Source organism: Strongylocentrotus purpuratus, unplaced genomic scaffold, assembly GCF_000002235.5.
Source record: "Strongylocentrotus purpuratus isolate Spur 01 unplaced genomic scaffold, Spur_5.0 spur5_scaffold_4, whole genome shotgun sequence".
NCBI lineage: Eukaryota > Metazoa > Echinodermata > Echinoidea > Camarodonta > Strongylocentrotidae > Strongylocentrotus > Strongylocentrotus purpuratus.
This window is the reverse complement of record NW_022145610.1, coordinates 3,716,429-3,729,645: the sequence shown is the minus strand read 5'-3', so window position 1 is coordinate 3,729,645 and position 13,217 is coordinate 3,716,429. Positions and strand designations below refer to the sequence as shown.

At 37.0% G+C, this 13,217-nt stretch overlaps 1 protein-coding gene across 1 annotated transcript; it reads left to right on the top strand.

Annotated features, from left to right (window-relative positions):
• The first annotated feature begins 3,649 nt into the window (after positions 1–3,649).
• LOC580013 (DNA polymerase epsilon subunit 3) lies at positions 3,650–13,026 on the top strand. Its single transcript, XM_780094.4, has 5 exons — positions 3,650–3,756; positions 7,298–7,395; positions 8,979–9,064; positions 10,070–10,188; positions 10,772–13,026. Exons 2-5 carry the CDS (start codon positions 7,330–7,332, stop codon positions 11,098–11,100), a joined length of 600 nt encoding a protein of 199 aa, XP_785187.1. The 5' UTR covers positions 3,650–3,756; positions 7,298–7,329; the 3' UTR covers positions 11,101–13,026.
• The last annotated feature ends 191 nt before the right edge of the window (positions 13,027–13,217 follow it).

The following is a 13,217-nucleotide window of genomic DNA, read 5'->3' as shown; positions in this document are numbered from 1 at the left end:
GCGAACAATATAGCCACTAAAATCCAGGTATTACTGATAGATAATTATTTGATATGTGAACGGTCACATCAGCAGCCCCTGTAATTAGGAGAGTCTCAGATTGATAGGCCAACCAAATTGGCTCGCTGCTGCTCAGATGATGTTGTGATTCATGCCTATCACCAATCTATTTCAACAATACAAGTAACAAATCACCTACTACTAGCTTTCATAAAACATGGCTAAAATCTACAGAAATGAACTTTGAAAGACTCTCAAACAGTGACGGAGAAAGTTTGCAAACTTCGTGGAGGAATGACGTATCTCGGGATTATCCTGCGCGGGGCAAACAATATAATTGTGCTAATTTGTCGTCTCAATGATAGAAACCAGAATTCCTTGAGGTTTTTTCGGGGGGGGGGAGGGGGAGGGGGGAGGGGGAGGGGAGGGGGAGAGTTGCAAAATTTAAAAAGAGGATGCATTAAATTTTGCTTAGAAGCAAAGGCAGAGCGAGGCAGAGAGAGTTACATTCTAAAGATTTACATTCTAAAGCGTAATAATTATATTGCTTGATATGCGCTATTATCTGGTTTTGGGGTGCAAAATTATATGCGATGGAGAAAAGCGCTTTAGACATTTTGTTTGCATTTGAAAAGGGAAGTCCATCCTGATATTTAGTTGGTTTTAATGTTTTAGATCCCTTGTTGACCATACATTGCGAGACAACCGAATATCACTGGCGATATTATTTTCGAAAATAGTGAAAGTTTGAGCAATATCCGATTAAGAATAAGAAAGTTATGCATTTGTTAGTTGTCAAAATGGCAACACCGCTCCTTTACAATTTGCTATGTAGAGAAAAATTCCATGAACTTAAGCCCTAAAATGTTACAGCCTGACCCAATAACTCGTCAAAGTATATTAGAGAAATTACCGAAATTCCGATTATCTAGATATTTTTAAATCTAGGAAGTTTAGCCATCACACCCCATACCAGGGCGATATCCCTGCTCATACCGGCGGATTTCTCTACTATAGTTATTATTATTATTTATTTATTTATTCTGCAGAGACAAAGAAAATCATTGAACACAAAATAAGAGTACATTTGCCAGAGTCACATGGATGCCGGGAAAAGAAAAGATTAACTTAATATAAGTGTAACCAGAATGTCTTCTTTTCCAATCCATGTGACTTAAAAGAAATGATACGAATAAATTGGTTAGGTATAACAATCTATGAATCACGGTGTATCATTTTTATGACAAGTTTGAAAGAAACAAAAATTAACCCCCGACCCCCCAAAAGTTGCCTATGCATGTATAAATAAAGAGTTTAATTCCAAAAGGAGCTAAATCCATTTGTGTAACTTCAGAGAAAAAAGAAATTGTTTACCAGATTTTGTACAGGCGTCTATGGAAAAGTGATAAAGGTCCATTTTTTTTTATAGTGACAAGTCCCTTTAAATTTATAATGCCCCTCTGCTCTGTTAGGAGTGCGCGCTGCCCTTCCGATCTTGCACCCGTCACCCCCCCCCCCCCACCCCCTCTCTCTAGATCTCTCGGCACTCGATCCAGTCTCTCTCTCTCTCTCTCTCCGCTGTCTCTTTCTCTGTCTGTGTCTCTTTAATTGATTTTTTTTTTATTCGACAAGCTTCCAACATACAACAATATACAATAATAACAGATCAAAAATAAGTCAGCTTGAACAGGATAACCCACGAAAGCTCGAGAGCTTATTTCCAGTGGGGTCCCTTACAGACATGTATACAATTAATAAATTAAAATAGTAATATTTACAGACAGATAAGAAAATTAAAAGAACTACTTATCAAAGATAATAATAACAACATTAAACTGATGATAGAAATGATATTAAGTACAAGAAGAAAAAGAAGAAGGAGAAGAAGAAAAAGAGGAGAAGGAAGAAGAGGAAAATAATGATGAATTTGTAGAATTTCTATAACGTACGAAAACATAAGTATATACAACATGAAAAAGTATGAACCGACAGAAGAATAACAATTTCAATCATATAACATGTCATTCACTTCTCTTCTCTGACTGTCAAGTATTAGGTATTCCTTTAATTTCCTCTTAAAATGATCATAGTTTCCTATTTCTTTTACACCATTGGGAAGGGAATTCCAATGTTTTATGGCATTGTAATAAAACGAATTTCCAATACTACCTACTCTTTCTGGTAAGTTAAAGTTGAATCGTCTATTTCTTGTATTATAATCATGTACGTCAGTAACAAGATCGAAGTTGGATCGAATATAATGATTCGACCTAGTATGATATATTTTATGCACGTGATGCAATGCGAGTTGTTTTGATCTTTGGTCGACTTCAAGAAAACCAGCTTTAGAAAGTTCGCTATAGCCAACATGAGTTCTTGGACCAGAACAGTTGATAAATCTCACCATTTTGTTCTGTATAATCTTCAACTTCTTTTGATCTGACTTGTTTATGTTACTGTACCATGCAGGGTTAGCATAGTCAAATAAACATTGAATAAGAGCAAAACAGAGTGTACGTCTTGCTTTTAAATCCATACAACTTTGATATCTGTACAAAAATTTCAGACGAGAATTTGCTTTTTTTACAACTGATTCTACTAAAGATGAAAATGAAATTGCGCTAGCCAACTCAATGCCTAAATACTTCACAGACTCTTTTCTCTTGATTGCTTGATTATTGTGTCTCACTTTGAATTCAAATGACTTTTTAGAACTACTTTTAGAACAAAATAAAATGCTTTCTGTTTTTCCCAAGTGTAAAGAAAGCTTATTATCAGTCATCCAATCGACACACGTAGACAGCTGTTCACTGAGCTTTTCCTCAATATATTTAGGATCAGGATTTGAATAGAGTAGTACGCTGTCATCTGCGTACAATAATAGTTTGAAGTCTTTTATACAAGTACACATATCATTTATATAACTTGAAAATAGAATTGGGCCTAAAATACTTCCCTGAGGAACACCGCATGTTATAGGCATTAGTTTGGAACGAATATCATGAATGGCCACTACTTGGTGCCGATTAGATAAGTAGGATCTGAACCAATCTAAACTTGCCTTATCAAAACCCATTAGTTGTAACTTCTTCAATAAGACGGAATGATTAACTGTATCAAAAGCTTTTTGCAGATCAAGGAGCACCATACCAACAAAGCGCCCTTGGGAAGTTTCTCTCCTCAAATAATCAGTCAAATGAATTAGACATGTTTCAGTCGAATAATCATGTCGAAAACCAGATTGAAATTCATAAATTATATCATTTTCTTTGAAGTATCTTTCAATTTGAACACAGACCGATTTTTCTAGAATCTTTGATGCTACGCTTAAAACACTAATAGGTCTATAGTTGCTAACATCAGTTTTATCTTTCTTTTTATAAAGTGGAGTCACTTTTGCTATTAAAATATTTAGTTATAATTTCGAAAATGAATATTTCGATTCACACATAGGAAACGCTATCTTATATTTCTATGTTGATGACAAAGATTTGTAATAAATTATGTCTAATTTTGATAACGTTGGTGTCTTGGTGAAGTACAGTTAAACCTGAATCTACCGACGCAACCGAAACCGACACAGAAACAGAAACTCGACAACCCGTAGGGTCGAGCTATCCTGTGTAGATGGTCGGATTGTCAAGGGCTGTACACAGTAACCTGTGAAGTTGAGTTGTCTCGATCCTCTGAAATGACGTCACTTATCCGCGGGAATCTCTGAAAAGGTTGTCCAACTCAAGACCAAGACTAGACTAGGTAAGTGCGAAAATAATTTGATTTCGTATATTTTATATGCCTTGAATGAACAGTAAGGCATGAAAAATAATATTTCATTGTATTGAATTGTTTTTCTTAATTTGTTCTTTTATAGATTTCCTTTTAGAGCGAACTTATTGAAGTTATTCTACTAACGAGTGATCAAAATAACACAAAAGTAGGTATGTGGGGCAGTAATATAAGATTGAGCATACATGTATGTTACTCTAGGTAGGGAGGCCAATGCCCGGGCGTAAGGCTTCTACACCTACGATTTGTGCGCTCGTCGCCCACTTCAAAAAATTAGCAAAGGGAAAAAAATGATGTAAAAATAAAAATTGAAGAAAATAAGAAAAGAAAATACAATTAGACATTTCACAACATACCTATAATCACGGATCTGTAACAGTCTTTCACCATTTGTTGACAATCTTGCAGATTTTGACATTTTTTAATCCAATAAACAATAATTGTGGTTGCAGACGACCTTGACGCACTCGCACCACCGACTAAGAAAATCCTAGAGGGCGTAGAGGTTTGCTCACTAAAAACCTTCTCATTGGCAGAAGGTAGACCCTAAAAATATGGGATCCATTTTGAGTAAAGAACTTTTGATAGAGATCAACATTTCAGATGTTCACATTTGCCACTTCTAACAACTAGAAAATATAAAGAAAAAAGATTATATCTTTTTCAATACAGATTTTTACAAACTGAACATTCGAAAGTAGATAGAGTACGATGTTTCTGTCAATCTTGCGTTGGTTTGAGCCCTATAGCTACATCCATCTCAAAATGAGAAGGAAAACAGTGAACAGTGACGTCATTGTTCGCGCCAAAAATAAAGGGTATTGCGACATAATCTGAGCTCCGGTCAGATCGTGCGCAAAGCGTAGTCTTATTTATAGACCCTAGTACCTTATTCTCACAGCACTAGATACGAGTGTCGTGCAGTAATGTATGAGAAGTGTTAAAAAAGATATTTCAGTAAAAAAAAAGTCTACGTGAGCAGTCTATACTTGAGAATTGAAATGAAAGCCATGATTTGAAGGTGTGTGTTGTATGATACATCAGTGTGTATGTTACGTATAGCGAAAGGGAGAGAGAGAGAGTGAGAGAAATACGTACGTTGCATGCGCATGGATGTGCGCTATGATTGTGTTCGCTGCAAGATGGATGTCAATTGGACCTCGTAACTTCTCGATCGTTGATAATAAGGAATACTCATGAGGAAATTAAATTATTGGAATACACATCTAAGGTAAATATCAATGAATTACATATATTTCTTTCCTGCCAATTTTGATATCTATTCGTCATTTTTTAACCATCGTCTTCGGCTCGTAGTAGTAGAAGATGTAGTCGTTCGCACATTGATGGCTGGACTTCAGCCTGCATCGCATCGGGGCTGCGCCTGTGTCGGTGGAGGGATCAACTAAGAAGAAGAAGGTGTGTACATGTACGTGTGCGACCGATTCAAGGCTAGCCGCTGTTGAGTGATTGCACTTTCGCGCGAAGTTTTAAACTTCATCATGAACTTTGTCCCTCGGGCCTGTCTAATTATGAACGTAACTTTGCGACATGAAATATAATTGTTTCAAGGCTCTTACGTACGGAAAGGCGTAGAAGGAAGCTGGATAAAAAGAGCTGGATATCTCCTATTTGATGGAACTTCTGGAGTCGGCAGATGGGTGGATTTTCTTAGTGAAAGTAAATGCTTTCTTTTAATCTTAGTTTTAGTATAAACAAATTAGTAATTAAAAAGTTAGATTTGGGCATTGGCCTCCCTACTCTAGGAAGCTCAGCTCCGACGACGACCCCGAAGGCGTCGGAGCTTCAGAGGCTGCATAGGAAAACGATTCAAACAGCGGGTTGGGCGACATTATCTCAAAATATGCAAAGGGATTATTGACTTACTAGGTTGCTCGACTCCTCTAGGCCACTTGAAATTATAATTTGAAGAAGTCTTTGATGGGAAAATCAAAAAGGGGTGATTCTTCGTCCTACCCTGAGGATTCTTCAATTTGGTATCATCAATTCTACATGGCAAAGAGAAAGTATGGACGCATTCATATTTGCTGCGGGGCTACCGCGCATGCTTACTCTCTCTTCACCATGTTGAATCAACGATACAACATGGATGAATCTTTGGGTTAGGACAAAGAATTCTTATACTCTCACATGGTGCAACTGTAAGCCTAACTAAAATTACTAGGGTGTCTGAACGATTTTTCAATTTTCAATTTGGGATCGTTTTTCACCATTTTTGATAGATATTTGAATAAAAAGTGTAATCAGAATAATACATTTCAAATTTGAAGCTTCACTGATGTTTCTATCAAAAGATACAGCCCCTCCAAAACGCTGGTATATTCATATCATTTTGGTCAAAATCGATGAAAAAGACGTCCACGCAGAGTGATGTTGTTTTGCTAAATTTAGCCAAACAGAGCTCTGTATCGCGCGATATGCAAGCATATGCATATCGTACCCATGCTGCTAAGCCAATGCGCGACTTGCAGCTTGAGCTGTAGCGACTTGTAGCCGTTCGCGCCCCCAAAAAAGAAAGTGACTACACGTTATAGTCAATGGCAATATCGCGGAGACAACGTGCACGTTGTCTCCGCGATATTGCCATTGACCATAACGTGTATTTACTTCCGGGTTTATTGCGCGAATGGCTAGCCATACTTTCATTCACAATAATGTGTAATTGAATTTCAGGTTTCGTTCGTACGTGGAGATGTTACGCGATGTAACCATGGTTTGGACTGAGCGGAGCGCACGCCCCCTAATTAGCTGATCCACCAAATAGCGGGAAGGGTATTTTTAAACTGTAATCAGTTGTGATCCCTGGGGGCTAGCGAAAATATAAGCGCATAGAATTGTTCCTTAGGACTGGGACTACTTATCGATCGGGGCGTCATATCTCAAAAGTGGCAAACCTCAAAGTTAGCCAGGACACAATGTTTAAATTGCTGTTTTGACCAAGATATTTTTAGAATTTCGAAATAACCCATCCCTTTGGAAATATTGGAATTCACTTGCTCTTTTATATGACACCTCATTTATTGAGTATCACCTTCAGGATCACAACAGATAAAGGTTTGAATCTCGAATTGAAAAAAAAAACTTGACTTTTTTTGCATGGTCGCGCAGTGCACGTAGACTGCATAGGGATGCGTGCAATCTCTATGGGAAGAATTTTAGCACACATCGGGTGCGCGATCAGACACCCTATCTATACCGATGAAGAGGTATTGCCAGGCATTAAGAGTAGACAATGAGTGATTTCACATCCGGTGACAGCTGGTATTGGTGTTGTGAGAACACCAACACCAGCCATAACACTAAACTTGAAATGAGGCTGGTGTTAAAGATTTACATGTAATTTTCCCATTCACCAACTCTTGGATTTCAACACTAGATTTTAAGTTCGGTGTTGGTGTTGGTGTTTTTTGAACACATAATCATTTTTAAAATCATTTACAGAATTTGACTATCCCCCTCGCTCTTTTTGTCTCTTTTATTTTAAAACTAGTGTTCTGCCGAGTGATCATCAGTGACTGAACCATGGCAGAGAGACCAGAAGACCTCAACCTACCTCTTTCAGTCATCACAAGAATTATGAAAGATGCAGTAAGTACAATACTTTTACTTTAGCTGAGCCAAACCAATGGACAAGGACCTCATCAACAAGCCTATCTCTAGGTCTTCATCTTCTCCGAGTATATATATCTTTGTATGTTTTGGCTAGTCTTTCGCTGCCTCTTTGCCCATGTGATGGTGTCCATAACAGAAGTTTGGAGACAAGGTCATCTTTTCTCCTGAAGCAGTGGCCAGCAAGCTTCAGTCTTCTCTGTCTTGGCGTTTCATAGAGTTTTGGTAGATGGCCATATAGGTCTTCATTACTTACAATGTATGTGGTGTTCTGAATTAAAGCTTATTCTGCATCTACCTTGATATGAAGGGCTGCTCTGTGAGCAGCCCGGTGTAGCAGCAATATAATTGCCTCACATTTGTGTACGCCTTGAAGTACAACAAGGTTTTGAAATGGTGAATTACTCCAAAATCCTTTATGTAAATTGCAATCCAGACCGTTATTAGACCAAATGAAAAATGTTTTGGTGTTGATTATTTTTTTTGAGTTAACTTTATGACTTGGGCATTGGCAAAGATGGGTCTTTTGTGATTGTGTAATGTTCCATTCAAAATCAGTTGTTGAACAGTAATACATGTATGCAGGCTGGGGAAAATCTTGGCCATAATTTCCTGGACAAACGTCGGATGTGGGATATACATTTTTGGACATGATCGGATCAAAGGATTACAAACATTAAATTACATTAGTTGGAGCGCCTTGAGCACCATTCATAGGGGATATGTACGCTATACATATCTAATATTATTATTATTATTTACATTAGGGCTAGGAATTACAATCATGACACAGGGATTGAAGTAAGGAATATGACTACTGATAGAAAATGTCTGGTTTAAGTGGCTGGTAAGAGGTGTTGGAGACCTATCAACTGGAAATTTTACTGCTAGATCATTTGTCTCACAATGTGAATCTTTCATCCAAATTGAATATAAACTTCATGTTAAATAGCAGTATAGAACCAATAAAGAAGAAAAGGTAATATATATATTGTATTAGAACAATACCTCATAGTTGGAGCGCCTTGAGCACCATTCATAGGGGATATGTACGCTATACATATCTAATATTATTATTATTATTTACATTAGGGCTAGGAATTACAATCATGACACAGGGATTGAAGTAAGGAATATGACTACTGATAGAAAATGTCTGGTTTAAGTGGCTGGTAAGTGGTGTTGGAGACCTATCAACTGGAAATTTTACTGCTAGATCATTTGTCTCACAATGTGAATCTTTCATCCAAATTGAATATAAACTTCATGTTAAATAGCAGTATAGAACCAATAAAGAAGAAAAGGTAATATATATATATTGTATTAGAACAATACCTCATATTTGAAAAGCGGTTTCCTAAACAGGAGAATTAACCTAGCCATACTTATTCATATAGCATGCAACTCTGAAGAGGTGCAGAAAAGGTCGTGACACAAAAAACATCTTAATGATGTATTTTCATGAATGTAAGTAGTGTAAGGAGTCAATATTTTTCCATGTTACAAATGTGGGTTCAAATATATTGAGGTAAGCATGTGTCTTGTTTTTGTTTTCTCTATAGATTCCTGAAGGTGTCAGTGTTTCCAAGGAAGCAAGGAATGCAGTATCGAAAGCTGCCAGTGTCTTTGTACTGTATGCTACCTCATGGTAAGATCAATGAATGAACATCTTAGTAATTTAGTGTGAAATATTCACCCATCATGTAATTAAGATGAGTAATTGAACAGTCTATGACTTATCATTGTTACTGTATAAAGCTATTGTATAAATTATCTAAGATTCACTCTCTCTCTCTTTCTCTCTTTCTCTCTTTCTCTCTCTTTCTCTCTTTCTCTCTCTCTTTCTCTCTCTGTCTCTCTTTCTCATACACTCTCCCATTATCTTTGCATTAAAAAAAATGATTAGTTCAGTCTAAAGCCCAACACAATTTGTTGATTGGGCCCTCCAAATTAAGTTTTTTTTGGCAAGGCATTAATCTACATTTTACGCCCCATACCCAGGAGAGAAATGGGGACCTGGTAGGATAACAAAAACAATTGTATAAGTAATTGTCATATGACCTAGTGGTGACCTTATTGTAGGAATACTCCCTCAGGTGTAGAGATGGTGCACATTGTGCGTGAATGAATCCGATGACCAGGGTAATAATATCTGTAAATTGCTTAGAAATGGCAGTTTATATTAAGTGCCATATAAATCCAGATTATTATGATTATTATTATTGTACAGGGGATTTTGAGAAGTCATGAAAGTGCAAAACAAAGTAAGGGAGACAGAGATTAGACGGAATATAAGTTTGATGTTGTTTGGACATTATGTAAAGAGAACAGGAGAGGTCGAACTGATATGAGGGCTGCTATACAGCAAAGGGAGAAGGAAAGAGGTCGACGAAAGAAAAGATGTTTGGATTATATGAAGACAAGAAAACTGTTGATCTGGATATTGCTACGGATACATGTATGATCAGATGGAGAATGGTACCCAGGAAATGTGTAACCCCAAAATTCATGTATTTCTGGTACTAGTCATGTGCAAATAGTTCTACCCTACAGCCTATTATTGTGCAACACATTTGACTGCTATTCATAGCCCATATCATTTCCATCATACCTTTTTTTAAATGATTTTTCAAAAATATATTTTTGATTACAGTGCCAATACTCATGCTTTGAAGAGCAAGAGGAAGACGTTGAATGCTACAGATGTATTTGCTGCTTTAGATGACATGGAATTCAGTGAATTCACTGAACCTTTGAGGGCAAATCTAGAAGGTATATAATCATCCATCATTATTAGGTAAAGTCCCAGCCATTTCATGTTACAGACCACAACTCAGATTTGAGTACAGGTATGTGGTCATTCTTGATGTACCAGCCTTCGTAGAACTTTTATCAGACCAAATACAGCCCCCCCCCCCACTCCAAAAAAATGGAGGACTGACATACTTTCATTGGTACCAGTTGATTGGGAATCTTTTCAAAGTGTTTGTGCAATTCAAATCATGAGATATGGAGAGATGCTGTATGGTCATCTGGGTACTTATTGACAAACTATAAAACATGGTTTTAAAATTGCACAGTCATCCTGGTACTTTTGCACAAAGCGTAAGATACACCGATTTTTTTTCTTCTGGTCGGCACAAAAATCCTTCACACAAATAATAATATCAGATATTTTGGCTAATATCATCCTTAGTATTGATGTTGTTTAATATTTAGATTGAAATAATGAAAATCAAGAACAGTTTTCGCTGGGAAATGCTATTAGAATTGGCCATGGAGCAATCCTCTCTATAACATACATTTATGTTGTATAATCTGAAACTAATTCCTTCTACCTGTTCTGTTTTCTTAGTTTTCCGAGCAAGTCTGAAGAACAAGAAGGAGGCCTCTGAGCAGAGAAAGAAGAACAAAGAAGAACAAGATACCAGCAAAGAAGAGGAAGAAGGAGAAGAAGGAGAAGAAGATGATGAGGATGATGATGAGGATGTCGATGATGAAGATGACATGGATGATGATGATGATGAGGATGATGATGGCGACGACGACGACGATGTAGAGGAGGTAGATGATGGAGGTGAAGGAGCAGGTGAAGGAGCAGGGGAAGGAGCAGGGGAAGAATTGGTTACAGTAGAAGATGAAGAAGCAGAAAGCCCGGAGGTGGAAGAGATCGTTGACAAATGAGTGTTTACAATGACTGTTTTTCTACTGGACTTCAAGAAGGATTGGAGTTTGCTTCTGTAAAGACTTTGTTCACATTTGATCCCGTAGTCACACTACCAAACCGATTCCAGACCGACTCCTGGGCCCCGTCTTATAAAGAGTTGATATTAATCGCAACTTATTTGCGATTGATATCAATCGTAATTATGTACATAGGAGACTGCAAACTTGCGATTGATTTGGATCAATGGCAACTGTTTATAAGACAGGGCCCAGACCTATTTCAACCTGATCAGGATTGAACCATCAGAGGTAATGTTATCGTTTGTTGGGTTTCGTGTCGGTCTGGTTGGTGGGACTGTAAAACAAGGAAAAGTTATGATTATTATTGATATCGTCATTGTTATCACAATCATTATTTAGTAGTCAGAATGCAAATTGCATACATTAGTTGTAAGAACAAATAAACGCGTAATGCAATTTGCATTCTGTCTATGAAAATGCAATTATTCGTAGCAGGTAAATTAAATAATTCTTAACTAAGCACTTCACAAAACATTACCGTAAATTCAATAACATTACTAAAATGGCCTATTTACCCCTGCTGCCCGTACAATGATAAATGTAGTGCGTTTCATGTTTCTATATGTATATCTTGTAACACAGATGAGTTGGTGTACACAAGGACCTTTTCATATGCACCCATCTACTTTTTCCACCTCACTTGCCATTCTTTTACATTTACACATAAAATAACTTTTTATTGTACCGCAGCATATTTTAATATTTTTTTTTATTTCAGTTGTTTAACCCGTAGCAGTTCAGGGTTCTTTAAAGGCCCAATGAATCCACATTTCCTCCTCAAATTGGCAACAGTTATATATACTTCCACTCTTTCATACTGGTACTTTAAAGGGAGTATGTCATGACGAGACTATGTGTCTTTCCCGTGGGCCTACTCGGGACCAATCGGGTATAATCCGACTACGAACGACGCGACCGCAGCATTCACGTGTGTGCAACATACGCGAAACCAAAGCGTGAGGAGAAATTCGGTCTGTTTCGCGAACGCTAGCGCACTGACCTAGTCCCTTCGTTTACGTGCAGTTGTCCGAAAGAAAACATAGATGCCGTTAACCAGTATTTGCCATGATACACTCCCTTTCAGAAATTTTTTTTTTTTAGTTTTAAATACAGGAAATTGCCAATTTCTACACAAAAACGATTATAAAAATTTCACTCTGTATTGCCAAGTTAGAGACTGTAATGATTTTTTTTTTATAAAATAGCTCTTGTTGATGTACTACTGCATAAAAGGACTCAAAATTTCCAGTGATTTTTCACACTTTATGCTCATGTACAATTTGTAATTCAGAGTATTCTGGATCAAAAGAAAAGATGAAAATTAGATGTCATAAAAGATGAGGCTAAACTACTATGCGTTGAACTGCTACGTGTGAAGAAGACTTTCCCATGCAGTAAGACAGAAATCTATTCTGGTGTAGCACTGTCAAATCATCCAATCCCCCCCCCCCCCCCTTAAGATCACTTACAGTGTACCAATCACTTAAAACAAATGAGTTGTGTATTTGTATAATGCTAGAATGTATAAGATCAACCACACAGAATTCACTCTGCATTCTGTGGGCTAGCAGAATAACGGGTGTGAAGTAAAATAAAGAATTACGGTACAAAGAATTTGACTTGCCCCACTCTATGCAAGTGCGTACGCGTCTGTTAAGTAGGCTACTCATCTCTTTGTACTGGAAACATGTGAAGCTCAAAGTTTGACTACAGTATAGCAAGATGGAATCCCTTTGCGACTGCAGAAAATAATGTACATGTATGTACATTGTATGTATATGACTATGTAAATAGTTGGTTGTAATGAGAACTTTTTGTAGAAAAAAATGCTGGAAATATTATATTTAATTGATATCTCCCATATGATTTGTCTCTTAAGTTGTTCTTTGTGTCTTTAATAAAGTATTGTACTTAGTGTATTCTCATGTTATGTTGGTATATATTCACAATAAAGGGATATTTCTGGGGAATTATTAAAAAATAATTTTACTTGCTACCACACAAGTATGGATGATTTTCTTAAATTTCTTAAATTCCGTCCCACAAAGACAACT

Coding starts and splice junctions, on each gene's coding strand:
- LOC580013 (XM_780094.4), top strand. CDS start 7,330: ATGGCAGAGAGACCAGAAGACCTCAACCTACCTCTTTCAGTCATCACA. Junction 7,396..8,978: donor CAAGAATTATGAAAGATGCA/GTAAGTACAATA, acceptor TTTTCTCTATAG/ATTCCTGAAGGTGTCAGTGT. Junction 10,189..10,771: donor TTTGAGGGCAAATCTAGAAG/GTATATAATCAT, acceptor CTGTTTTCTTAG/TTTTCCGAGCAAGTCTGAAG.